The 25,776-nt window shown below is 38.5% G+C and overlaps 2 protein-coding genes across 3 annotated transcripts in view; one reads left to right on the plus strand and one right to left on the minus strand.

Moving 5' to 3' along the window:
• Ccdc152 (coiled-coil domain containing 152) lies at positions 1-21,639 on the plus strand. The gene is made up of 8 exons (XM_032898834.1): positions 1-150; positions 3,333-3,438; positions 8,813-8,881; positions 10,082-10,146; positions 11,922-12,024; positions 18,256-18,383; positions 20,035-20,118; positions 21,002-21,639. Exons 1-8 carry the CDS (start codon positions 64-66, stop codon positions 21,122-21,124), a joined length of 765 nt encoding a protein of 254 aa, XP_032754725.1. The 5' UTR covers positions 1-63; the 3' UTR covers positions 21,125-21,639.
• Positions 21,230-25,776, minus strand: part of Selenop (selenoprotein P) — a 10,005-nt gene continuing 5,458 nt past the window's right edge. The window contains exons 4-5 of one of the 2 annotated variants that reach the window (XM_032898831.1): positions 24,453-24,570; positions 21,230-22,647 (exon numbers count right to left, since the gene is read on the minus strand). In XM_032898831.1, coding sequence (XP_032754722.1) covers positions 22,024-22,647; positions 24,453-24,570 — 742 coding nt within the window. In that variant the 3' untranslated portion in view covers positions 21,230-22,023. The remainder of the gene's footprint in view (positions 22,648-24,452; positions 24,571-25,776) is intronic. The other variant, XM_032898832.1, reaches the window with a different exon arrangement.

A 25,776-nucleotide genomic window follows, 5' to 3' on the forward strand; every position in this document is an offset into this window, starting at 1 on the left:
ACCAATGTTGTGATGCTTTGCATCTTTCTTACTTAGTATTGTCTATTCTTTATTATTTCAGGCATGGATCAAAACAGTGAAGAAAGCATGAAGAAGACCAGCAATGTAAATCTTGACAAACTTATAGATGATTTCTCACAGATAGAAAAGGTATGTAAAGACAGGAGAGCAAAGGGCTATAAAGATTTTTGTTGAGAGAAACTGGGAAGAAAGGAAAATTTTTTTTTTTTTTTTTTAAGTGAACTAGAGTTTGAAAGATTTCTTAGTGGTTAGGAGCACTGGCTGCTCTAACAGGGTTCAGTTCCCAGCACCCACTTGACAGCTCACAGCTGTTTGTAACTCCAGGTCCAGAAGATGCAACGCCCTCCTCTGGCCTCTAAGGGAACTATACACTCGCGGTGCACTTAGGTGCAGTCAAAACACACACATAAAATAAAAAGAAGTAAAAGTCTTAATTTTAAAAGTATAATGGTCAGGTTCTACATTTGATTCCATGAGGGGCTGGAATTACCTTACAGGGAGACCCAAATTTTGTTGTGTTTTTCATGTTTAATGTGTTTCACGTAGGGTGTATTTTGTATTTAAGTCTTTAAACAGGAATCTTAATATGTTAGCTAAATAATAAAAGTGTGGCCAGCCATGGTGACAGGCCTCCCAAGACAGAGGCAGAGACAGGCAGATCTCTGAATTCAATGTCCGCCTGCTCTACAGAGTTTTAGGACCAGCAGAACTACACAGAGAAACCCTGTCTTAAGAAAGAAAGAAAAAGATCCCCAGCCCCGAAAAAAAAAAAGAAAAAAAAAGAAAGAAAGAAAAAAAAAGCTGTGAAGGCTGAGAATTCATAGGAATGCTGATTTATTGTCCCAAAATCTCAAAGAATAACATGCCAGGAATTTGAAAACACCAATAAACTTACTTTTTTTCACTGTATGTTATTATACTAAAATGTACTGTTTTGTTAAATAATCATACTTTTAACTTTTAAGAAATGAGCCAAATTTGAATAATGAAAATATGTTTTGCTAAACCCTTTCCTGTATTTTTAAAACTTTAATATTTTATTTATTCTTTGACAATTTCATACACTTATACAATGTTTCTTGATCATATCCAACCCAAATTCCCCTGGAGGATGGACCCCTAACCCCAGTACTTCCCCTAGTATCCCTTCCCACCTCTTCTTCCTCCTCCTCCTCCCCCTCCTCCTCCTCTTCCTTCTTCTCCTCCCCCTCTTTTTCCTTCTTTTCCTTCTCCTTCTCTTCCTCCTCTTCCTCCTCCTCCTCCTCCCCCCTCCTCCTCTTCCTCTTCCTCCTTCTCCTCTTCCTTCTATTTTTCCTTCTCTTCCTTCTCCTTCTTCTCTTCCTCCTCTTCTTCCTCCTCCTCCTTTTCTAGCCACTACGTGCAGCTAGTGTATCCTGCATTCATAGGGATGTGAGGTCACCCATCAGAATCTGGTCCACCTACTAGCAGCCACCCCTACTCCCTAAGACATTACCCCCTCCCATCTCTGTCATTTGTCAGGAGCTCCTCAACTAGAGACAGAGCCTCCCAGGCCCTTCCCTCTCACACTGGAATGTTGACTGGCTTGATCTTGTACAGGCCATGGCTGCTGTGAGTCCATGAGTAGAACAGCCATGTCCTGCCCAGAAGACAGTGTTACACAGCGTTCTTCCCCATCCTCTGCCTCTCACATTCTTCCTACCTACTCCTCCACAGTGCCCTTCTCACTTTGACTAACTCATACTAATGTATAAATATGTTCCTTGGACAAAGAAGCAAATTACTGATGTATTTTGCCAATGTTAAGGGGAAAATGGCAGAATCCCCACAAACTCCAAAATATCTTTAATGAAAAGTGAAGTAGTTTAATGTTTGCATCTTCTACCATAATGATCAATTATAATATAGAACATAGATGTATTTAGTTTATCTGTTCTCTTTTGCTTCTCTTTGCCTAGACTTGGCAAATAAATCTCTAGTCCTGAGATTAATACAGCATCAGGGAAAAGATAGAAGTACTCGTATGGGAAAGAAGTGCCATGTGTTTAGATGTTGATTTGAAAATACACTATCATACTCTCAGGCATCTTAAATAAAAATAATTGTCCATTTTTAAATTTATATGGTGTTCTGATATTTAGCATCTTACCTCTTAGATGCATAAGTGTTAATACAGATGAGGTAATACAATGGCAGTTGCTAAAGATAGAAATAGGGAAGTAGATAAATGTATGGAAAACATAGTACTGATAGGGAATCGATATACCTGGAGAGTTCAAGGAAGCTTATTGTACAAAGAAATCAGAGACATGTTCAAATGTTAATTTATTGCCTATAATAGAAAAACTATAAACAATAAATTTCCCTAATAGCATCTTCAAAAATAAAACTCAAAATAGCTGTGAAAACAATGCAGTAGATCTGTGATTGTGACATTGCCTCCCAGATAATAATGCTAAGTGAAGCAGCTAAGTGCAGAACAGAATAAATGACATAGCCATGCCGTCAAGAGAAGTGTGGAAACAAATGCAAGGAATTGGTTTTGGTGTGTGCTGGTTTAGATTTCGAGATAAAAATTTACTGTAGTGTTTGTGCTGGACATACATACCCAGGCTCAGGAGACCCTCCTGCATCAGCCTCCACAGCAGCTGACAGTAGGCATCCGCCATTATGCTTGATAGATGCCTGTGATTGACATGGGACTAAATGTTGAATAATTGAAAGAAAGTTGCGCAAGTTAGCTCATATTTTTTCTTGTTTATAATGGACAGATTAATATTTTACCATGTCGTTCCCCATTAGCATGTACATGCATGTGCAAGTGTGGTCAAGTTGTGTGTGTGTGTGTGTGTGTGTGTGTGTGTGTGTGTGTGTGTTTTCTAGAAGCCTCATGAATGTTAATATAGCACTTTATCTCTGACCTGCATCCCCAAACTGTCTGTGTTACTTTTGCAATAGAAAATAAATCAGAAAGTCATACTCATCTAATGAGGGTGCTCATTACAGTGGCTGACATTATGCCCTGCATGTGTAACCTACCTTAAGTGCACATAGACCTTTTCAGACTGCTGTCTCACTGGACTCTTTTTAATATATCTATCTCCAAAACCTAGAATGAAGAAAGTTGAGTCTTCTACCAGATGCTGACCATGTAAAAAATGACAAATTGAAACTCAGTACTGTATGGTTTATTTGAAATTATATCCCAAATTCGATTATTAGACTTTCAGTTGTTAAATAGTTTGTGTTCTCATTTGTAGTCATATTCTTAACAAAAGAATCAAAATGTTGTCCTTGATTTTGTGATAGCATGTACCCAATTTCTTCTGCAGAAAATGATAGAAGTCACTGGAAAGAACAACCTTCTGAATATTCGGCTGGAAAAGACTAACAGTTTATTAAAGATAATGCAAGCAAAAGAGACCTCAATGAAAGAAGGTCAGTTCTTTGCTGCCTAAAGAAATAATAATCAAGGAGCGTGTTCACTGCAGTGTCTGACATTATACTCTGCACTTGTAACCTACCTTATGTGCATATAGAACTTTCCAGAGTGTTGTCTCATAGTACTCTATAGTTAGCTCCAAAATATGTGGGGAAAAATTCCCAGAATGTTGGAAGTTACATCTGCTGTCGGGTACTGACCAGGTAAGAAATGGCAGATGGAAGGCTTGGTACGGATCTATACAACCACATGAGGCAAACTAGAGCTCCTCCTACATAAATGTAAGGTGAGTCACCAGTTTTCAGAGTTAAAAATGAAGCTGTGAGCTGGCAAGGGCCTGAGTAGATAAAGGCACCAGCAGCCAGGTCTGATGCTCCGAGTTTGATCCACAGAATCCACATACTGGAAAAAGAGCATCAACTACCCAAAACTCTCCTCTGACTTACACATGTCATGCATACAAACACACAGAGAAAGTGGTAAAATGTGGAAACACTTAAAATGAAACTATATGCATATATTTTCTTTTTTTAACTTGGTACTTCTTTTATTTTTTTGATTATAATATCATTTCCCTTCCCCTTTCCTTCTCCAAGCCCTCCCCTATATCCCTGTTTGCTTGCTTTCAAAATACTTAGCCTCTTTTTCTCTTTAATTGTTGTCATATGAATATATTTATATGTGTACAACCTGCTCAGTCTATATAATGTCACTTGTATGTATGTGTGTGTATATATATATATACATATATATATATATTTATATACATATATATATATATATATATATGTTTTCAAAGTCGATTGTTTAATACATACACTCTCCTGTGTCTCCTGAGAGGCCCTAAGTAGGAATGATCCACTCCCCAGATCTTACCTTCTAATACCTTTCTCAGATAAAAAATATGGGTTATTGTAGGATCAGGATTAAACTTATACTATAAGATTAAAGAACTATCTTGTAGTGTCACAAGAAAGACAGTACTCCAACAGAAGAAATAGCCAGGTGTGGTATGACATTACAGGATTCCAGTACTCCAGAAGCTGGAGGAGGAGGATTGTGAATTCAATTCAACTATGGGTACAGAGAAAAAGACTTTCTCATCTCAAAAAGATTTTTAAAAGGAAAAAGAAAAGAAAACATAAACTTACACAATGATAGAATTTGTCAAAACAACTGACAGAGATCTCGATGACCAAAGCTGGAATGATTTCAATAACAAAATAGAACAGCGTTGAATTATACCCACAATGCAAAACAAATAGCCTGAATCCACTTTTATAGATAAATAATAAAGTAAGGAGAAACATCTCTCCAGTGTGGCAGAATTCCAAATGGCTTGTGTAGATAATTTGTTCTCAGGGAGGTGGAGCATGACTCCATACACACTGTAGTGTTGGCAAAGCAAAATAATTCCTTTTCTGTAGAGAAGCACACAGTATAGCAAGGTAGAATATATAAACTACATGGTGCCGGACTGGTTACATTCTACATCAGCCACATGATCAATGACATCACGAATGCCATCCCAACACCATATACCTTTGATGTGATGTGATACGATGAAAATGATGCTTCACGTGTGTACACTTCCTCCCCATTTCTACAGCTCCATTCTAATCATGAGATAAGTGTCATGCACAGTCCCACAGAAGGACATGACCAATGGTTCACAACATTGTCAAGGTCATTAAAACTACAGAAACAAAACTGCCAGAGCAGAGAAACCGAAGATGGCATGGCAAATAAATATAAAGTGGTGTGGTGGAGCGCCTCCTCGGATAAGCAAAAAGAAGTAAATAGGCAGAAATATGAATAAAGTATGAGATTTAGTTATAACATGTCAATATTAGTTCATTAGTCATAACAGATACACTGTACTAATGTAGAATGTTAATAATAGACCCCTATCGACTGGCTATAGGATATGGACATATATATGTATGTATATATGTATGTATGTATATATAGTATATGTATACATGCATACATATATATGTATGTGTATATGTGTGTATAATCTTTGCAATTTTCTGCACACCTAAAACTTTATTAAATGTCAAAAGATAAAATCATAAAAATCTTTTTAAAGTACTTAAATTTATTATGGAAAAGCTTTTCTAAGCTATGTCAAAATCATAATAAATTATTTTAGTTTGAATTTGGTAATTGGTAGATTTTTTTGGAACAGTTTTAAATATAAAGAAAAATGGATAAAAGTATAGGATAAATTCCCCTATGTTCTCTGGTTTTTCCAGTTTCCCTATCATCAATACCTTACATTTGTTACAACTCCTGGAGCAACCTTGAGTTGGTATTTCACCTGGACTAAATCAACCTAGAAAGAAGGAAAGTTCGTCTGAGCTTAAAATTTTGGTGTGTCCAGCCCATGACCATGTGACCCCATGCCTTGGGCCTGGTACTGCATGACAGCATGACATCATAGCCTTATGCCTGGATCTAAACTGGAGAAAGAGAGCTGGGTCCACAGTTCCCTTTGAAGGTGTGCATCAGTGATCTAGCTTCTTGCTAGATTCTGTCTCTTAAAGTTTCTACAACCTCCCAGTGGCTCCATGAGCTAAGAACCAAACCTTTAGTCCATGACCCTTTGGTCATGTTCAAGAGTGGAAGTGATGCTTTAATTGCATTTAATTATTTCAAACTACTCTATGAAATATTTACTAATACACAAAGTGATAATACTGGATTTTAAATTTATACTAAAATCATTAATAGTATACTAAATTATTAAGAAATACTAATCAAGAAAATTTTAATAGGAAAGCATAGTAAATTCTAGAAGAAAGCATAATGTAGATTAAAGTTTGCAAAGACAATGAAAGCTTTTACTCTAAATCACTGAATGGTGCTGTAGTTCATGAAGTCCTTAGCTACTCAATTTCTAATGGGGAGAATGAAGTGAGCCTGCCATCTTGTGTTCAAATTTTAAAAATACTTTTTAAAAATTCCAGTATGCACAGAGCATTGAGGTGATTTTCGTTTGCTAATTACAGGAAAGGTCTGCTACCTTATTTCACTAGTTGCTAGAATCTTTAAACGATGTTCATTATGATAAGGACAAGGACTGACAGCACATCTCCCCTGTTACATCATCTGGCGCAGTAGCGTATGTGAAGCAGGTTACCAGCCCATCAAGCACATGCAGTTTAACCAGCATTCTGTTACTGGGAAACAGCAGCATCGAGAAAAGAGAATGAGAAAGAGAGGTTTGTGAGAGTCACTGGCAGAGACAGTCAGGAGAGCAAGGAAGAGTGAAAGACCACAAAAGCAGTCAGTCCCTCAAACTAGTCATTACACTGGACTTCTGCAAAATACTTTGATTTTCATCATCATGGTTGAAGAAAATATTTTGCATTGTTTTGAAGACACAGGCACCAAGGATGCTCATGCTTTAGAACAATGTTTTGGGTTTTTAACCCTTTCATACTCTCCTCTTGCCCAGGATTTAGTTATGAATCCAGAACGTATTGCTCAGCAGTAAAAGCCTCATCTTAGACTTTCTCACTAGCTGTGGTCCTCCACCTTTGAACAATCTTACTGCGACTTGTCTCTCTCTTCTTAGTGCGTGCTTTCTTGAAAGTGCTGCATGGAAACACTTTTTGTGATTCCTGGACATGTCCACATGTGAGTCCCTTTCAGGAAAGACATTGCTAAGGCACATGGTAAGGTCTCTACTGTATTGTGCCCTAGAAAAGGAATTAGTAAATGTTTGGATTCATTTCGCATACAGGGTGGTTATTAAGTACTTACTGTATGTGCTGGCTAGTTTTATGTCTACTTGACACAAGCCAGGGTCCTCAGAGAGGAGGGAGCTTGCTGGGAGGTGGTGGTGCATTCCTTTAATCCCAGCATTCTGAGACAGAGGCAGGCAGACCTCTGAGTTTGAAGCCAGCCTGTTGTACAGAGAAAGTTCTCGGATTGAAAGGACTACACAGAGAAACCCTAGTTACCACTAAGGCCCCTGTGAATATCCATGTTCTGTGCCACCACATGAAGCCATGTTGATGTGAGTGACCTGTTCACCTCAGGCCATGTTGATATTCATGGTGCATGCTGCTGACAAGGACCATATCTGACTTCATGGTCCTACTGCAGCCAGGAGCTGTGTTGATGTCTGTAGTCTGTGCTGTCACCTGAGGCCATGTTGGTGTCTGTGGGCCAGGACCATATTGGTGTCCTTGACTCATGTTGCCTGGAGGCCATATTGATATCCTTGACCTATGATGCCACTTAGGACTATGATGGTGTCTATGGTCTAAGCTGTGGCAGAGGGACATGTTGATGTCTCTAGTCTGTACTGCCACTGGAGACCAGGCTGAGGTTAGTAGCACATGCTGACACTGGAGACCATGCAGATATCTGTGGTTGGTGCTCCTGGCTGACTTTAAGGGACAAGGAAGCTACTTTTGCAGTTATATTGATGACTGCAGACTTACAGTTGAGAAAGAGGGACGTAGAAGGTGTCAGTAGGAACCCCTACTTCTACACACTCTCCCCCAAAAAAGTAGTAGACTACATAGGAAAGCATCAAAAAACACTCAAAAATTGTGATAGGGATGCTGTGGCATGTGTTGCACAATTGAGGACTTCTGGTGGTAGTGCAGGTGAGGAAGGACTAAGTTTTCTTTAAGGGTTTGGCCATTGAGAGTTTGACCATGCTCCAGTGAAACAATTGAGACTTGTGTTGTTTCTTCTTCTTCTTCTTCTTCCTCCTCCTCTTCCTCCTCTCCTCCTCCTCTTCTCCTCTTCCTCCTCCTTCCCTCCTCCCTCCTCCTTCCTCTTCCTTCTTGCTTCTCCTCCTCCTCTTCCTCCTTCTGTTGGGGAATCTTAAAATTGGGGAGGGGGCTGGATCTGGGAGGACTAGAAAATGAATATGGGGTAAATTATGTGAAATTCCAAAATAATCAATAAATAATCAATAAAAATATTAGGTAAGGAGAGAGAGAGAGAGAGAGAGAGAGAGAGAGAGAGAGAGAGAGAGAGAGATTGATTTAAGAAAGTGGTTCTAGAAGATCAAGTTGTAGGCAAGCTTCTAGAGTATTTTCTTAATTGGTAATAATGGGGGAGGGCCCTGCTTATTGTGGGTGTTTCCATCCCTGGGTTGATGGACCTGGGTTCTATAAGAAAGCAGACTAAGCAAGCCAGTAAGCAGCACTTCTCCATGGCGTCTGCATCAACTCGTCTCCAGGTTTCATAATATCAATAGTAGCCCTAACTAAAGTACCATATATTGTAATTCATCTTGAGATGTCTGGTTGCTTTATTAAGATCACATAACTTTGAGTTAAATATTATTTTGTTACAGTTCTTTCTATCAAGATTTTCAAACAAATGTACCTTATGTTTTAGAATGTATTACTCTTCATACTATGATAAAAGGGCTACAACAGACTGTTCAATATCAACACAATTTGAAAGGTAAGTTAGGGAGATCATTCTTAAGAGTGTGGTTTGGGCACTGGAAAGATAGTTGTTTGAGTAAAGTGCTCACATGAGTACACTCTGTAGAAACCATGTTTCAAATAATTAAGGAAGAAGGAAAGGAGAGGGGAAGCAAGGAAGGAAGGAAAGAGAGAAGGAAAGGGAAAAAGTGAAAAAAGAAAAGGAAGGGGAAAGAGGGAGTGGGAAGGGAAGGAGGGGAAGGGTAAAAGAAAGCTAGGTGTGTTCATACCCACTTATAAAACCCAACACTGGTGAGAGGTAGATGCATGTGGATCACTGCGGCTCATTCAGGGGCCAATTAGCCTGACCAGCCTGGCAAACTCAGGGCCACTGAGAGGCCCTGTCTCAAAACACAAGGTACATTTGTACTGCTGGTAGGAATATAATGTAGCAGTTATCACAAACTAGTGATTACTCAGAAAACTGAAACATAGAATTACCATTTGATTCAGAAATTCCACCCCAAGATATGAACAAAGAGAATAAAAATCAAAGACATAAGTTTTTGTACACTAATATTCTTAGCAGCATTAAACACAAAGGCCAAAAGGTTGAGGTAGCCTCTTGCAGACTGAATATAAAATGTGCCCCAAAGGTCCAAGTATTAGAAATTTAGTCTCCAACCCAAAAGAACACTGGGAATATTGTTTTGTTTAGTTTAAAATATTTTCTTATTATTGCCATGTTTTTCACTTGAGGGGAAAAGGGGAGTGCATGTGGGTGGTGGGGCACACATCACATGATGCTTGTGAGTAAGTAAGAATACAACTTGCAGAAGTCAGTTATCTCCTTCCACCCTGTGGGTCCTAGAATTGAACCAAAGACATTAGGCTTGGAGGTGGGAACTTTTGTCCATTGAACCATCCTGCCATCCATACTCAGGGTGACTGATTCTTCCCCAAAACCTTTCCCAGTGACCAAGGTTTCCCCCCACATGTTCTCACAGTATTTCAAACACAGTGCCACTGTAAAAGGTTTATCTATCACAGCTGTTGGATCTGACATCACTAAGTTCTATGAAAAGCAGTAACTTCTTGTGTTCCTACATTCCCAGTGTCTAGCAGTGTTGGTCCATACTTAAGGAGCTCATGCTTGAACAGCAGCGTAAATTACAGATATCCCCATGTTAATTTTAAGTGCTATGTAGTAATATATCCCTTGATTATTTGTGCACAGGTGAAAATGAACAACTAAAAAGAAATGTTGATTTTATGAAAGAGAAGTTAAAATCTCATGAGCAGGTGAGTTATATGCTATTGTCCTCAGTTAAACTCTTGAAAAGCATTTGTTCATTCAAATAAAAAGCAAGTTTTAATTGATAAACATCACTAAAAATTATGTAAGTGTAGTATATGTATATATGTTACATATGTAAAAATCCTAATAAATGAACAGTAACTTTTGCAAATCCTAGTCTCTTTTACAAACTGTAATGTACTAATGCTACCTGGTTTTCAGTTGTGCTGATAGACTTACTTTAGAGCATATTCTGATGGTTAATAGTTTTAATTCTCTTACTATAAAAGAAATGAGTCTGTATTCTTTATGCTTTGGGTAATCAGTGTACCATCCAAATCATGGGGGACTTTATGTAGAGCACAAATTAGTTCCTCCTGAGGGTCATTGATCCTCTGCTACATTTTCTTCCCTCCCTCAGGACAGTGTAGTGATAGCAATTGCAGAACATATAACCAGAGCCTCACAAACACAAAAGACAAAATAAATGCCAACCCCTACCCCTCCATCCTTTGAGGATGTTCGTATCACCTTCCTCTCATAGCCAAGAGCCAACATATCAAGATCAAAGATCTCCGAAATGGAAGTATAGTCTGTACAGGCTCAGCTTGAAAGATCTTCTCTTAACTTGACAAGTTCCTATATGAGGGACTCTTGAGAAAACACCGGCTTGTTCTAGCACCCAACTTGAGACTTCTGAGTTTCTTACCAGTAAGAAAAGGCATTCTGCCTGGGATTCTGAAGGATTTAGCCTTTTATGTTAGTACCTCTAGGAAACTTCTTCCCCCACCCTTTTCTCTTCCTATCTTCCCTGTCCTTCCTTAATTCTTTCCTGCTCCTTTCCAATCACACTGTGGGTGTGTGAGAATGAGTGAGAATGAGTGAGTGTGTTTGAAAGTCCATATGCATGTTAGTGTGCGTATGTGTGTGTGTAAGTGTGCGAGTGTTTATATGTGTGTGAGTCTGTGAGAGAATGTGTGTGTGAGAGTGCATTGTGAGAGTGTGTATGTGTGTGAGTGGATGTGTGAGTGTGAGAGAATGTGTATGTGTATAAGTGTGTGAGTGTGTAGGACAAAGGAGTCTAAAGGAAGTGTGGAGAAGGAACAAGAAAGGGCAATGGGCAGTACATCGATTACTTTGCTTGTCGCAGCAGCTAAATACCTGGCAAGGAAGAGTTCAAGAGAGGGAGAAGTTTTCTTTAGGCTTACCATTTAAGGGGCTGCATCTGATCACAGCAGAGGAGGAAGCACAGCCTCAGAAGCATGAGGCAGCTAGGCACATTGCAGCCATAGTCAGGAAGCAGATTTTAAGCAGAAAGTGGGAGCAGACTATCAAATTTCATAGCTTATCCACAGTGACTCACTTCCTCCAGCAAGGCCTTGCCTCCTAAAGTTTCCACTGCCTCTGAGAACAGCATCACCATCTGGTAACCAGGTATCCAGAGACAGGAGCTTGTGGAGGATAGTCCTCACTAAAACCACGAAGAGGAAGAAAACCAAGTAAAGCACATCCTCTGACGCAGAATCTAGATGTCTGTTTAGAGAAGACAAAGGGAAAGGACCAGTTGAGGGAGGGGTAGGAAATGGGCGCCCATGAGCAAGGTACAATGATATGTATGTGTGAATAATGAAACTTGTTACTTGTGTGTGCCTACTAAAAAGTCAACTGAAAGTAAATAAAAAGTATTGGATACAGTTGCACGTCAACCTGGGAAATTTACCTTTTTAATTATCAAAAATTATAACTATTTTATTGAAAGTGGGCATATTTTACTTTCTAGGAATATAAGAATAATATTGCCAAACTTATAAGTGAGATGAAAATCAAAGAGGAGGAGCACAAAATCGAATTGAGCAAACTTTATCAGGATATGCAGAAAAAAGGTGATTTTAAAATCTTATTGAATTCTGACATTGTGTGACAATTTAAAGATGAATATTATTTTTTCCAATAGTAGTATTCTTGAATGAACACTGTCTCAATGCATTTCAATTTGTTTTGTATATTTATGCAACATAAATATAACAGTTCAAATGTTTGTGTTCAATTCTGCCTGATATGAAACAGCATCTTTATAAAATAATTACAAAGGGTTTAAATATGTTTTTAATTATATCCTTCGGAATATGGGTATAACTCAGTAATTCTCTCCAGTACAGCAGCTCTCATTGCAATAGGTAGGGGTTGCTTTGTTTTTCAAACCATGTTTAATGACCCTAGCTTTATGAACATTGTATATAAAAATTGACTTGAAGTCAGGCCTAGACACCTATAATCCCAGCATTTGAGGCAGAGGAGGGAGGCACATAACAAATGGTAAGCTCTCTCTGCATTATATGCCAATCCACAAGAAAATGGCAAAGTATCCAGCAGACACTACTCCAGAGATATACAGGAAGAAAATAAGCACAAGAGAAGATGTTTAACCTGACTGATAAAAAATTTCAAATTATGACTCTAATTAGACATAACTTTGAATCTTTTAAAACAGCTAAAAAGTCTTAATTTTTTTCTTGTGATCTGAGAAGTTCATTTCCATGACCACCACATAACATTTTCAATGAGACCCAAAAATGCCACTCTTGGGTGTTTATCAAAGAGAAATAAAAGCATACAACACACAAAGACTTGACTGAATATTATTAATGGTTATTTTATTTATTTACATTTCAAATGTTATCCCTCTTCCCAGTTTCCCCTCTGCAAACCCCCTATCCCATCCTGCCCCTGCTTCTATGAGGGTGCTCCCCAACTCAACCACCCACTCCCGCCTCCCCACCCTGACACCCCCCTACACTGCGGCATCGAGCCTTCACAGGACCAAGGGCTTCTTCTCCCATTTATGCCCAACAAGGTCATCCTCTGCTACATAGGCAGCTGGAGCCATGGGTCCCTCCATGTGTACTCTTTAGTTGATGGTTTAGTCCCTGGGAGCTCTGGAGGGTCTGGTTGGTTGATATTGTTTTTCTTCCTATGGGGTTGCAAACCCCTTCAACTCCTTCAGTCCTTGGGGATCCATCACATATGCAGCCACCAAATTCAGACACTGTTGCTAATGCCAAGAAGTGCTTACTGGCACGAGCTTGATAAAGCTGTCTCCTGAGAGGCTCTGCCAGAGCCTGACCAACACAGATGCAGATGCTTGCAACCAACCATTGGACAGAGCAAGCAGACTCCAATGGAGGAGTTAGGGGAAGGACTGACTGAATGTTTATAGCAGCTTTATTCATTCAAGTTGTCATCATACAAGTTGTCACTAGTATTAGTGTTTTAAAATTCATAGTGCATCTACCCACAGCAGTAAAAAGGAACAGACCACTGGTGCACTCCAGTGTGACCACTTCAGAAGCATTACGGTAAATGAATATAGCCTGGCATGGTGGCGTCTCCTCTACACTGGCACTTGAGAGGCAGAAATAGGAGGACTTCTGCACACTGGAAGCCAGCCTGACATACAGTGTGAACTCCACTCTAGCTACAGCTGTATTTCTGGTCCTTGTCTCCAAAAGGCAGAATTAAGCAAATATGTAAAGAAACCCAGGCACAAAATACTATGTTTTGTTTATCTGATGCTCTAGAAAAAAAGAAAAAGTGTAAATAAATATTTTCAGCCAAAACTTTTTGGTAGAAAAGCTTTTTTCTGTTTAATTTCCTAATTGTCCCTTTTACCAAGTTTTAAGAAGAATAGTTTCTAAGGTACTGATTTATAAATACTTTTTATGAAATGTGCCAATAAGTTCAGATTTGTAAAAATTAATAGTCAGTGATGTCTTTGAACACTATTTTAATCCTTAAGCTAACTATAGTAATAATTCAATGCTGTAAACTAAATATATATAAAGCCAGTATATTTTGAACTGCAGAGATGGTTTATATTTGATTTTAATCAAGTACAAATTTCAACAGTGAACAATTATTTATAAGTATATTAATAAATTACTATTGCAAATATACATCCTCCAACAGCATTTTAAACACTGCTATTACTGCAATTGAAAGCACTTTATCTTTATCTTTTAGAAGCTCTAATGTGCTCTTGAAAAATGAGATTTCCTAAAACTTACCAGATAGTATTTTTAAGCCCTTCAATAAAGAACATTGAAATGAAATTCTTAGTTTCTTTTTTAAGAAAGGAAGGAAGAACATGTTCCTTTTATCTTTAGAAAAGAATACTAAAACAAATTATCTTTGAGACAGGTAAATATTCTTGTAAAACCTTAGTTCAGTGTCTCCTTAAGAGGAACACAAACCAGTTCACTATCTCTAGAAACTTCTCAGATCACTGTTGTGTGAAAACTTCAGAATATATAAAGCACGTTTGTCACCTGTGATAAAATCAAAAGGTCATTTCAACTTCACAATGGAACCACTCTAATATAGCTTGTAATGACACAGTTCCATCTAAGATACACAGTATTCCTTAGTAGTCAGAAGCCAGAAAGAACTGTATGGTTTGCAAAACTTTAAACATGGGAAGTGAATTTAAATGTGGTCATATAAGGCAGACATTTAAATGCTCAGATAGCACCCTGTAATTGAGGACACAACACATGAAGATACAGGATTTGGAGTTTTCCCTCCTGGGTTTTGGACTTGCTCTGTTCCAGTGTTTCCTCACTCTATTCCCATTCCTCACTTTTCGAAAGATAATGTATATCTTGTGTTGGAATTATGTAACTTGCTTTTTAAATTTTATGGTGAGTTAAGAGATTGCCTTGAGTCTCAGAAAAGACTTCATTGAGACGTCTGAGTAGTGCTGAGTAGTATGGAGTGTTGGGCAGGTTCCACTCCCTCTGTGGCGCTCTCTTTGGCAGATGCCTTATGGCTCTGGCATCTTTATTGCCTTTGGGTCCCCACTGTAACCAAGAGGTGTGTGGAAGCCATGTAGAATAAGTGCACTTTCTACCATCACAGCTTTAGTGATGGCCTTTCGGAGCCTTCCTGCAGCACCTCCAACACTGCCACACGTTCCCTGGCCTCGGTGGCTGTGAAGCCACAGAGGCAGAATCCCAACACATCCTCACTGTGTTCACACCTCCAAAGCCAGTCCCATGTGGATGCCACTACTAAGTTGACAGCCAGCTTAGGGTCTACTCTCACCCCTCGAATCACATTTGCAGCAGCTTCTCTTTTTTAATATTTTAAAAAATATGTATGGATGTTATGCATGCATATATGCCTATGTAATATATACATGCATTCCCTGCACAAGATGACGTCAGATCCTGTGGAACTGGAATTACAGATGGTTGTTAGTTATTATGTGGGTTCTAGGAACTGAACCCATGTCCTATGCCAGAGCATCACTCTTAACTGGTGAATCATCCCTCCAGTCCTGGTAGCTTTTTTAAAATCCAGTTCCTCTTAGGCCTCATCCTTTTACAAGTTGAAAACTTAACTGACAAGGGGCCTCTCCTTAACTGTGCTAATTTCCATAACAATTACAGACTTTTTCAGCACTTGCCTTGGCTGTAAAATCAAACTGCTTACTCTATTTTTTTTTCCTCTCTGAACTGTTACTTTCTGATGTGTTTGTTTGTTTGTTTGTTTGCTCTACTTCATCTCAGGGCACAGGTAGAAAACAGCCATTTTCTTTACCAAAATATCACATGAATGGCCTCTAGCTCTACTGCTCTACTGTTTGTTTCCCTCGTAAACCTCTTGAGCAGGGCCCCAACAGTCCACACTACTCTCAGCACTACCTGTCTTCCAGGTTTCTACTGGGACAGCCCATTAAGCTCTGCTTACAGCATTCAATTGCTTTTCTAGTTCAAAGTTCCAGTCTTCCACATTTCTCAAAATATCAACATGGTTAGGGTGTTCACATACTCACTGGCATTAGCTTCTTAGTAAGTTATTAGTAACTTGTTTCTGCTGTTATAAAATACCATGACCAAGGCCACTTATAAAAGGGAGAATTTATTTGGCTTATGACTTCAGAGGAACAGTAATGTCCATAACAGCAGCAGGTGGCCAGAGCAAGAAGCCAAGACATCAATCATGTCTTCAACTGCAAGCACAAAGCAGGCAGAGGGAACTGGAAGTTCACTGCCATTGCTGTACTTCCTGCTGCAAGGCCACACTAGCTCCCCAGACAGCACCATCAACTTGGGGGAAAAGTGTACGAACACCTGAGCCTGTGGGATATGTCTCATTCCAACTACCCCAGGCCTAGAGACAGATACTCAGAGAGGAAGACATTGGATGTGTTAGAGAGTGATTGCCTAGTTCCTGCTTTTTCTTTATATTTTACCAGAAGATTCAGCAAGAGAAAGACTATTGCTTAAGGATGTATTCTTTGACACTTTTGTTGGGCTAAGAAAATCTGAAGTGACTGAGAAGGTGATGGCCATGACTACGATTGTATTTAGATGACTGGCATGGCAACAGAGGGTTTGGATTTTGACATACCAGTGACAGTAGAGAGATTAGATATATAGTCCAAATGGGGAAAACAAGGTCTAAAACTAAGTCATAGATTAGTTGTAGGTAGAAGTCCCTTATTGGATTTTGCGAACTGATTGGCTCTTATTAAAATAAGAGATTTTCTTGAGGCAACCGTCCTTGATAACATGTTATTAGCAAGATTAAGAATGCTCTAAGGAAAGCTGATGAAGCATAGAGATGTGATGTTGATCAGGAAAAAGGCCTGATCATTTGGGAAAGTACAGCAAAGACTTGCAAATCCGCAGTCAAGTGTAGTTCAGACTTTCTAAACTAACAATCCAAACTTGTGTCCCTTCCCAACTACTGAGTATCTTATTTTGTAAGCTATTTTTGCTTAAGAGCACAAATAATTTACTCATTCAAAATACATTTGTATTTCAAATACTATGCAAAAGCTTATCTAAAATGCATTAAAACTACCCTATACACACAATTTTAAAATGTGATTTATTAATAAAATTCACTTTCTTAAAAATCATTTACTTAAAAATAAAAAATATACATAAACACACTATAGTTTCAGAGTCCATTATGATCATGGTGAGATCATGCCAACTGGTAGGCAGGTAGCTGAGAGCTGTATCTGGATCCTTCGTTAGAGACACTGAGCTTGACAAGGGCTTTTGAAACTTCAGTGTGGCACACTTCCCCTAAGAAGACTACCCCTCCTAATCCTTTCATATACAGCCATTCCCTGGTGACTCCACATTCAAATATATAAGCCTGTGGGGACCATTCTTATTCAAACCACCACACCTCACATGGATGTGCCTTGCACAGTCTAGGGTACTACATGCATACAAATGATACGCTATGCAGCCATCCCATTTAAACCACAATTTAAAACAGCCACTGGGTAATGGGCTCATCATGGACCTCGTTTCTTTCTCCTGAGATGGAGCCCGCATTTCTCTCAGCAGCTCTCATTTGATGTAACAACTAGACCTAGAAAAATGACTTTTATGTGCTGCTCTACCTTAAAAAATAACACCCTGTGAAAGACCCCTTCCTCTTAGGCTCCTCCAACAAATTTGGTTAACAATTCTCTCACCTTTTGGATGCGAAATGTTCCCCCACAGGCTAACGTGTTTGAACACTTGCTGCTGTTTTTGAGAGATTGAGGAACCTTTAGGAGGTAGAGCCTACCCAGAGGAAGTGTGTCACCAGGGTAGTAAGCCTTGAGTTTTCTAGTCCAGCCCCACTTGTATTATGTGTCTATTATGTGTCTGCTTCCTGGTCCACTGAGACCAAGCAGCTATGCAGAGTCCCATCACCACAGAGCACCATGGCTGTCAGCTCCACAGGGTGGCTTGAATCCACTTGTACCATGAACCAAAAGAAAACTTTCTTCCCCTAAGTTGCTTCTTGTTGGGTATTTTGTTACAGTGATGGAAAATGTAACTAATATAATTTCCCCCCAAGCTGTCAGCACATTGCCATGTTTCTCCTGTGTCATCCCAACCACGGTTGTAATTAATGTCTGCCTTCTACCTAAAGTAGAAATTCCATGAAAACATGCAACACATGTAACTTGCATGGAGGGTTTAGTATAATGCCTACTACACAGAAGAACAATAAGCATGTGGAGTAAGTAAATGTAAAATGAGGAAATGAAATCACATAACTTTGAACTGTTAAGTGACTGAATCTGTTTCTGTTTTATTTAGTTGAATTAAATGAGGAAAAGCACAAAGAACTAATGGCAAAGAAGGAGACGGAAATATCAGAGTTAAATGCAAAGTTGAAAACTCAGGAAAAGGAAAAGCGAAATGAAATACTCAGACTACATATAGAAGTAGGTGTTTATGAGTTGGCGAAACAGGAACACAGTCCTCGGTGTTTATTTCTGATTGCAATGACAAATTTCAGACCTAGGTAGAAGACATCACACTTTCTCATTCTTCAGCAAAAGCAATGCTCAGTCCACAGGACATATGCTTTTCAGCACTTGATCTAAAGAAGGTGCTAGCTTCCAGGAAGAATATTGCTTCCTCTGAGAATGAGGACAGCAACTCAGGAGCTGCCTGATCTTACAGTCTAGTCTATGCAGGCAGCATAAGGCCACCATCCCAGCATGGGCAGAGTACAAGGAATCCTCAGTATCTCTCTGTCCCCAGAAGAAATCGTAGAACCCTTTTGTTTTATTTGGGATAAAAACAGACAAATTTCTCCACAATATATCCCTATGAAGATATATATCTAGAGGCAAAATTCCTTTGAAACATTTCTAAATGTATTTTAAATAAGTGTATCTGATAAACTTTCTAGTTCTTCATTCTTCTCAATGAGCTGCTCAGCTATATGTCAGAATTGCAAGGATATCGATGTGCTCACAGAATACTTGGCTTTTGCATTTTTTCTAAATTCTACCAATGTCTTTTTTTAAAATTATTATGCCATGGCTTCTACCCATCTCTACTTCCACTTTACATTCTGCAAAGAATCCACAGATCTTAGTTGACATAATTTACTATTTATTTACCAGGAATTTTGCTATGCCTAGGGTACTTGTTGGGAGTCTGTATTGGGCACAAGCAGGGATATGTGTGTTGCTTCTGAGGAATTTTGCTGTTGCCATGGCAGCCACTGTGCCACTGTACTGCTGGTGCCACATCCTGGTCAAGAATGTCCACAGAGAGCACTGAATGGCCAACTGAAACACAACAGGCCATATTTCAGGATGTAGCCCAACTTGTCATCTATCAATTAGGAGTTGCATTTTATTTGCTCTCTGGACCGCGTCACTAGTCTCGTCTGATTATGCTGTTTGGATAGTACTCAGATGTCTTATCTATCTCTATTATAACTAAGTATTCTCTCCTTAAATTAGGGAATAATCTCATGGAAAGCTTGTTCTAGTTTTCTCAGAGGACATGCTAAGATAAATCTAAAAGGAAGAATTATAGCGGAATATTGGGCAAAAAAAATGGCTTATGAGAAGATACTAAATCTTTTAATTTGACTCAATTTAATTTTTTAAAAAAGGAGGAATTGACTAAATCACATCCAAATTCTAATGTTTGGCTTCAACGTTTGAAAGACATATGAGCTTTTCTCCTGAGTCTGTGAATCACACCATTATTTCTTGACAAAATATACCAGTTGTAAGATTAAAATCTTTTGTGGCTCAGTGGTCAAGCACATGCCTCACATGGAGAAGTAGGAAGAGCAGTGGTGTATTAAAAAATAAATCCTTGCTACCTAGGCAGGTAGTACCCAGCGTCCAGCCTTTTGTAAAGCCACCACAGCAATTTTAACCCCACACTTAGCCAACTCTTGTTTGCATGTTCCTTCTTTTTTCCAATTGTTTCATAAAGGTTTTTCTGTCTGTTAAATAGAATGTGTTCAATTACAAAATACAGAGAAAAATATTTGGCTGGAAACATTGTTTGTAAGTATTAAACTGTAACACCCTTAATAACTTTCTCTTTTTGAATTTGGTTCAGTTTGACACTAAACTAGCAAGAGCTCAGACTAAGCCAAAACCATATCCGGAAGCTACTATTTTGCCGCAAAGTATCTACAGAAGGGTATGTGCCTTTTGTCCCATAACTGTAACTTCAGTTAATTGTCTTCTTAGTATGCTCCTATAAAAATTGCCTAATATTTGTGTTGTTGTAACAATATAAAAAATATAAAAAGTATGGTTGTCTTTTATCCCCCTAGGTTCAGCACCGCAGTGCCCCAAGATATCTGCTGGATATCTTGCCAGAAGCACACATTCCAATTCTGTGGCGGCCTGGACCAGTCGCCCCACACTCCATTACACTTAAATCTACACATGAAGAACACACAACACAATAACCTTAGATCCAATTGATAAGATATAATTGCCCACCTAAACATACAAAGCCCAGTACCATCCATCCCTTAAGAACATATTAATAGCAACCTGTAAATACACAGAGCAGAATCTTAATGTCACCTGCCATATTCTCCTGCCATGGCTTCTCTCTCTCTCCCTCCTGTCTCTTCCTCTTTTCCATTCCAGTCTTCTCCTCTTCCTTCAAACTTCTCTCCCACCCATCCTTCCTTCTCCTCCAATGACAGGCCTCCTTCTATCCTGTACCTGCCCCTCACCTGTATTTTACAAATTCAATGGGAAGAAGGTTCTGGTGAAGTCACCTGATTCCTGAGTATGTGACTAAGCAGCTGTCCTTGGGGCAGTGAAATTAGCATCAAAATACAGATAACTCCAGGGCAAACCATAACATATTTGTTTTAAGTATATTAAATTATTTTTGTAGCCTTATACTAGTCTTTCTCTTTAAAGCACACAAAAATGAAGCTACAGGCCTTCCAGCCCGTAGGATAGTTTTTAAAGTACAAGTGTTATGATTGCTACTTTGTAGTTCATTATACTTAACCTTACTTCTAAGTTGCTATGACAAAGTTTTTTTCTGCTTCATTTAGAAGCTTCAGCATCTTCAGGAGGAAAAGAACAAGGAAATTGCAAGTCTCCAGAACACTATCCGAGACCTAGAGCAGCGCCTCGCGGCCTCCAAAGACACCCGCCTCACTCGGAGGCGGTTTTGAGCAGGGCATTTAGTGTATTAGCAACAACTTACCTAGTTTTCTTTAAGGCTCTAAAGATGCACTTCTACTTTCAATGTGAGCTGAACAATAAAGACACACACTTTCCAGCTTTTTAAGTTGCATTTATTTTTGATAATCTGTACTGTAGCCAATCAATTCTATTCTCCATTCTTGCTTAATTGTATTAGCCATAAAGGAGTTCAGGTTCATAGGACTCAGTTTCTCTATTAAACCATCATTGGTTATGGAAATACTGTCTTAAGCACTATGCAGATTAACACCATACTTTTCTTCCATTACATCTTTCAAGACAGTCACTCACAACTCAGAAGACTGATACAGCATTAGATGAAAAAAACAAGATTCACAGATATATGTAGTGAAACTCAAGCTAGGAGTCTTAGAGATAAAAAAGATAAGTAGATATTTAAAATGTAGTCTGTTAAAGATTTAATCGGTTTAAAGTATAAGATTAGAAAGACAAAGTTTCTATTGTTTTGAAAGTTTTAAGTAAAGAAAAAAAAACTGGAAAATATGTCTTTGTTGTTCTTTCTCCGTTCTTAATTACGAGCTATCCAACAGAAACCCCTAGGTCATAGTTTATGTTTCTGTTCTCATCAATGTAACTAGAACACTGGAGAAAGAAAAAGAAAGACATATTAACCAATGGCCGCAATCACTTTTCAGTTGCCCCACGGTACAAATCTGATTTGCATGAAATGGTTTGTGGCATAAAAATTTTAAATTTTAGAAGCCAATGTGGTAGATTTCTCCATGTTTGCACAAATCCAATTTCAACTACTTTTAGTTCACTAATTAATTAAATGGATTGGAAACATTCTAGAAATGAAATTGTGTCTTTAGATGGAGTTGGGGAGAGTACGCTTTATTTTAAATATTTAGTTCGAATGTCATTTTCACTTCTTGGTCTTATTATTTCAGCTTCAGTTGGGGCTGGCTTCTGTGGGGCTTACATGCTGACTGTGTCAGGCAGCTGGAGGTGATCTACATTGACAGGATTCAATGACTTTCTCCTCCGCGAAAAGCCCCTGTCAGCTACACAAGGATGGGAGGTTTTCAGCACACTGTCAAGTGATTGCAGACCCTGACTTCTCAAATATGAGGTGTCGGCAGTGGCAGCAGCAGCTACTGGTAGCTGCCCCAGACTCCTCAGATAACTTACACAGGAGCTGGTTTATGCATCCCCTTCGTCAGAGCTTCCTCTGGGCAAGTGAAAGTTGCAAGCCTTCACTTGCCCCCATGTCTCAGCTCTCTAAGTGACCCTGCCTGTGCTGCCCCTTGTGCTTATGGTGGTGGTGGTGGTGGTGCAAGCCTGAAGGAGGAAGACTTGTCTCGACATCTAGTGCCCCTGGTTGCTGATTCTCTGAAGGCTTACTGCTCCCAAGATGTTCATGCCCGTGTTTGTCATGGTGCTTGTGGTGCTTATGCGCCTCTGAGGGCTCTGTGGTTTTACTCGCAGTAGCCGAGGACACGTTTTTACAGAAGGCTTCATCTTCAAGACTCTGGAACAAATTTATAAATCACTTATTAACTCGCTTATAGAATTACCATGAATGCAGGACAAAATTACTTGTAGAACCAACATACTTTATTCCAACAAGTGAATCGGGTGGGATACACTTGGCTAATACATCACCAAAAACGAGCCTGATCTTACTCGCAACATCTACAATTCTTATAATAGATCGAAGGAAGCCAAACTACTATATTTCTCTCTGTAAAATCAAACTTAAGTTAACTGGCTGAGCGTAATGAAGTTAGCCAAATAGTTCAGAATCTTAACCAGTTGTGCTACTCGTCACTTTTCAAGCTTGCCATCTGATCTAATCCTGTTGTCGAAAACTAAATAAATAGCTTCTGACAACTCAAAAATGTTAGTGAAGACGGGCAACTTTTCATTCTGCAACGTGTGTGAGAAGATGTTTTTAACTTCACCAAAGCTTTAGTAATGTTTTCACAGTTCTGTTGTGTAAAAATGGCATCGCAGCCTACTTTAATTGACAGCAGTTTTTTCTCTCTCTCTCTTGGTTGAACAAATAATGTATCATATAGTTGATGGCATCTGGGAGACAGCAAAACAGAAAGGTCCCGATTTGATGTAGATATCAGATTCTATACTGTTATTCTCTTTAAATACCTCACAAGTTTTAAGCCTATTATGGGAAATCTTTTTTGCCTTTTTATTTCAATTCAGCTGGGCAAATTTAAGTAGGCATTTACACAAATGCAAAATAAAAAATAATCCCAAAATATGAAAAATAAAACTTAATGGCACTAATTATTTAGTGTCGGTTCAACTTTAAGAGCTTTATTTGCAACTCAGTCTCTTCCTCTTTAAAATCTGAAAATAGCTCTCAGAATTTTATAAATATTAAAATGTCAAATTGGTATGATTAATGTGGCCTGCCAACCAAATTAGTTGATTACTATATAATTTCAGAACATTTTTAAACCTGAATTTAAAATTTAACAATCTGACCAATTTAGCAAAAAAAAAATTATTTTCACTTCAATAGGAGGGAAAACATTTTAGTTGATAAAAATTAAATTTGTATAGAAATATTTAAATGTAGTACTTCTCATAACAAGAAATAAGCATCTTCATGGTTATTACGAGATATCGGTAATTGGTAGTACATGTTTCTTTTACATGGCAATATTCAACTTACAGAAGGAAAAGAGGATAGCTCTTTAAAAAAACTGATTGTCCTGAATCCTTGACAAATTAAATAGTTTTAATTCCCTGACAGGTAACATCATAGAAGAGCTTCTGCCCAGGTTTCCACAGTCAGAATATTTTAAGTGTTGACTAAATTCTTCGAGCACATCCTCCATGCAACAACATTCATTAGTAACTGATATAGTGATATACCTTAATTTTTTTTATTATTTTTAAATATTTATTTTTGCTTCACGTGTATGAATGTCTTGCCTCCATGTATTGAATGCACTGCATTTGTACCTGGTACCCTCAGAGGCCAGAAGATGGTACTGGATCCCCTGGAACTAGAATTGGAATGGCTGTAAGCTGCTGTGTGGGTGATGGGGACTGAAGAGGGCTCCCCTGCCAAAGCTGCAGGTATCCTTAACCACTGAGCCATCTCACCAGTTTGTCTGCTTTGAAAGCCTTTCTAGATAAAGGCATCAATATAAATCTTGAAAATATGTTTTAAAGTGTGCTACCTAACAAAAAAATGAGCATTTAAACTTTTCCTTTTATAATTGATGGTGAACCACTTATTTAGATAGAATTTTTTTTAAGTTTTCTCCTTATCCCCCAGTAAAAGCAATTGAGAAAAATACCTACCGTGAAAGAGCAGTTTCCGCACCGCTTCTCACAGTAAGCGATCTTGATGGCTTCTTCAACATACGGGAAAGTGAGGAAGGAGTAGGGCAAACCAAGGTGATACACAAGACGGCCACATCTAAAAGTCAAACACGAGGTTACTGCTGTGCTGTGGCCCTACTAGGGCTCATTGTGTTAGGTGCTATGGGCCAAGACTCTTCTATACTTTTAATACATTTCCTTGAACGGAGTCTCCAGTTGAGTTTCCAGGATGTATACCAGGTCAGGGTACAGCGAGATTACACTGAGTCTAATCTTAGTATTTGAAGTTAGTATTGGATATTAAATTAGTATTGAAATGTTATACGTGTCACTAATAATTTTTTTAAAATGTGTAATGACTGACTCAAATACATATTTAATTTTAATTTTATATTCTGCCAAAGACTAATCATGGCAACTCTTCAAAACTGCTTAAGCAAGACAAATTTCACAGAACCAGAAATCATAACACAACCAAAACAATGTCCAGAATGGGCAGAATCTTATTTATTTATTATTTTTGTAGTGTAGGAAATAAACCTAGGCCTTGCACGTCCTAAGTTCTCTGTCAGTGAGCTGCATCCCCAGTCCTTGATTTTTTTTTCTTTTTTAGGTAGATTTTTAGGTAATTTAATTCAGCTTAGCCTTGCACTCACTGTGGCATCTAAGGTAGCCTGAAACTTATGATTCCACTGTCTACTGAATATCATAAGTACTGGCGTTCCAATATATAACACATGCATGCCCTGGGCCCACTAGCTCGTTTTTTTAATGAACTACCTGGCATAATAAAGTCTTCAATAAAATAACTAGGATTATAATTTGACATTCTCAAAAATGATAAGGTTGAAATGTCTATTTTTACCGACATTATATACCAAAATATACATCTTTATATGAGTGCCAAAGTAGTGTACTTTACTATTGGCTAGATTAGTTTAGAGGCCTAAGAGAAGCAAACGTAAGCTAAAATGATATTTAATGGGAGCAAAGTGAACATTCAGCCCGTATGGAGCCAGAAGAAAGCAAGTTTCAACTCAGAATGTTGTATAGAAGACAATATATGCATTGAAATTCTCTAAAAATATGAATGCTTTATTTAATTGTAGATTCCAAAATGGATTCATACGTGTCATGCGCAAAACAATTACCATACTTAATTAAGAGACACAAGCATATGGCTGCAAAATTGTCAATTACTTTAGACACGAACAAGTGTGGTCATTAATCTGCACATTACTAAGAACTATGTGTGTTATGCAAATGATTCTTCCATTTATTTAACACAGAGGGGAGTGTATAG

This window comes from Rattus rattus, chromosome 3 (assembly GCF_011064425.1).
Source record: "Rattus rattus isolate New Zealand chromosome 3, Rrattus_CSIRO_v1, whole genome shotgun sequence".
Classification (NCBI taxonomy): Eukaryota; Metazoa; Chordata; class Mammalia; order Rodentia; family Muridae; genus Rattus; species Rattus rattus.

Excerpts from the sequence above, each read along its gene's own strand:
- Ccdc152 (XM_032898834.1), top strand. The coding sequence starts at position 64 with ATGGATCAAAACAGTGAAGAAAGCATGAAGAAGACCAGCAATGTAAAT. Across the intron at positions 3,439-8,812 it reads AGAGACCTCAATGAAAGAAG|AATGTATTACTCTTCATACT; the intron begins GTCAGTTCTTTG and ends CTTATGTTTTAG. Across the intron at positions 20,119-21,001 it reads CGCAAAGTATCTACAGAAGG|AAGCTTCAGCATCTTCAGGA; the intron begins GTATGTGCCTTT and ends TGCTTCATTTAG.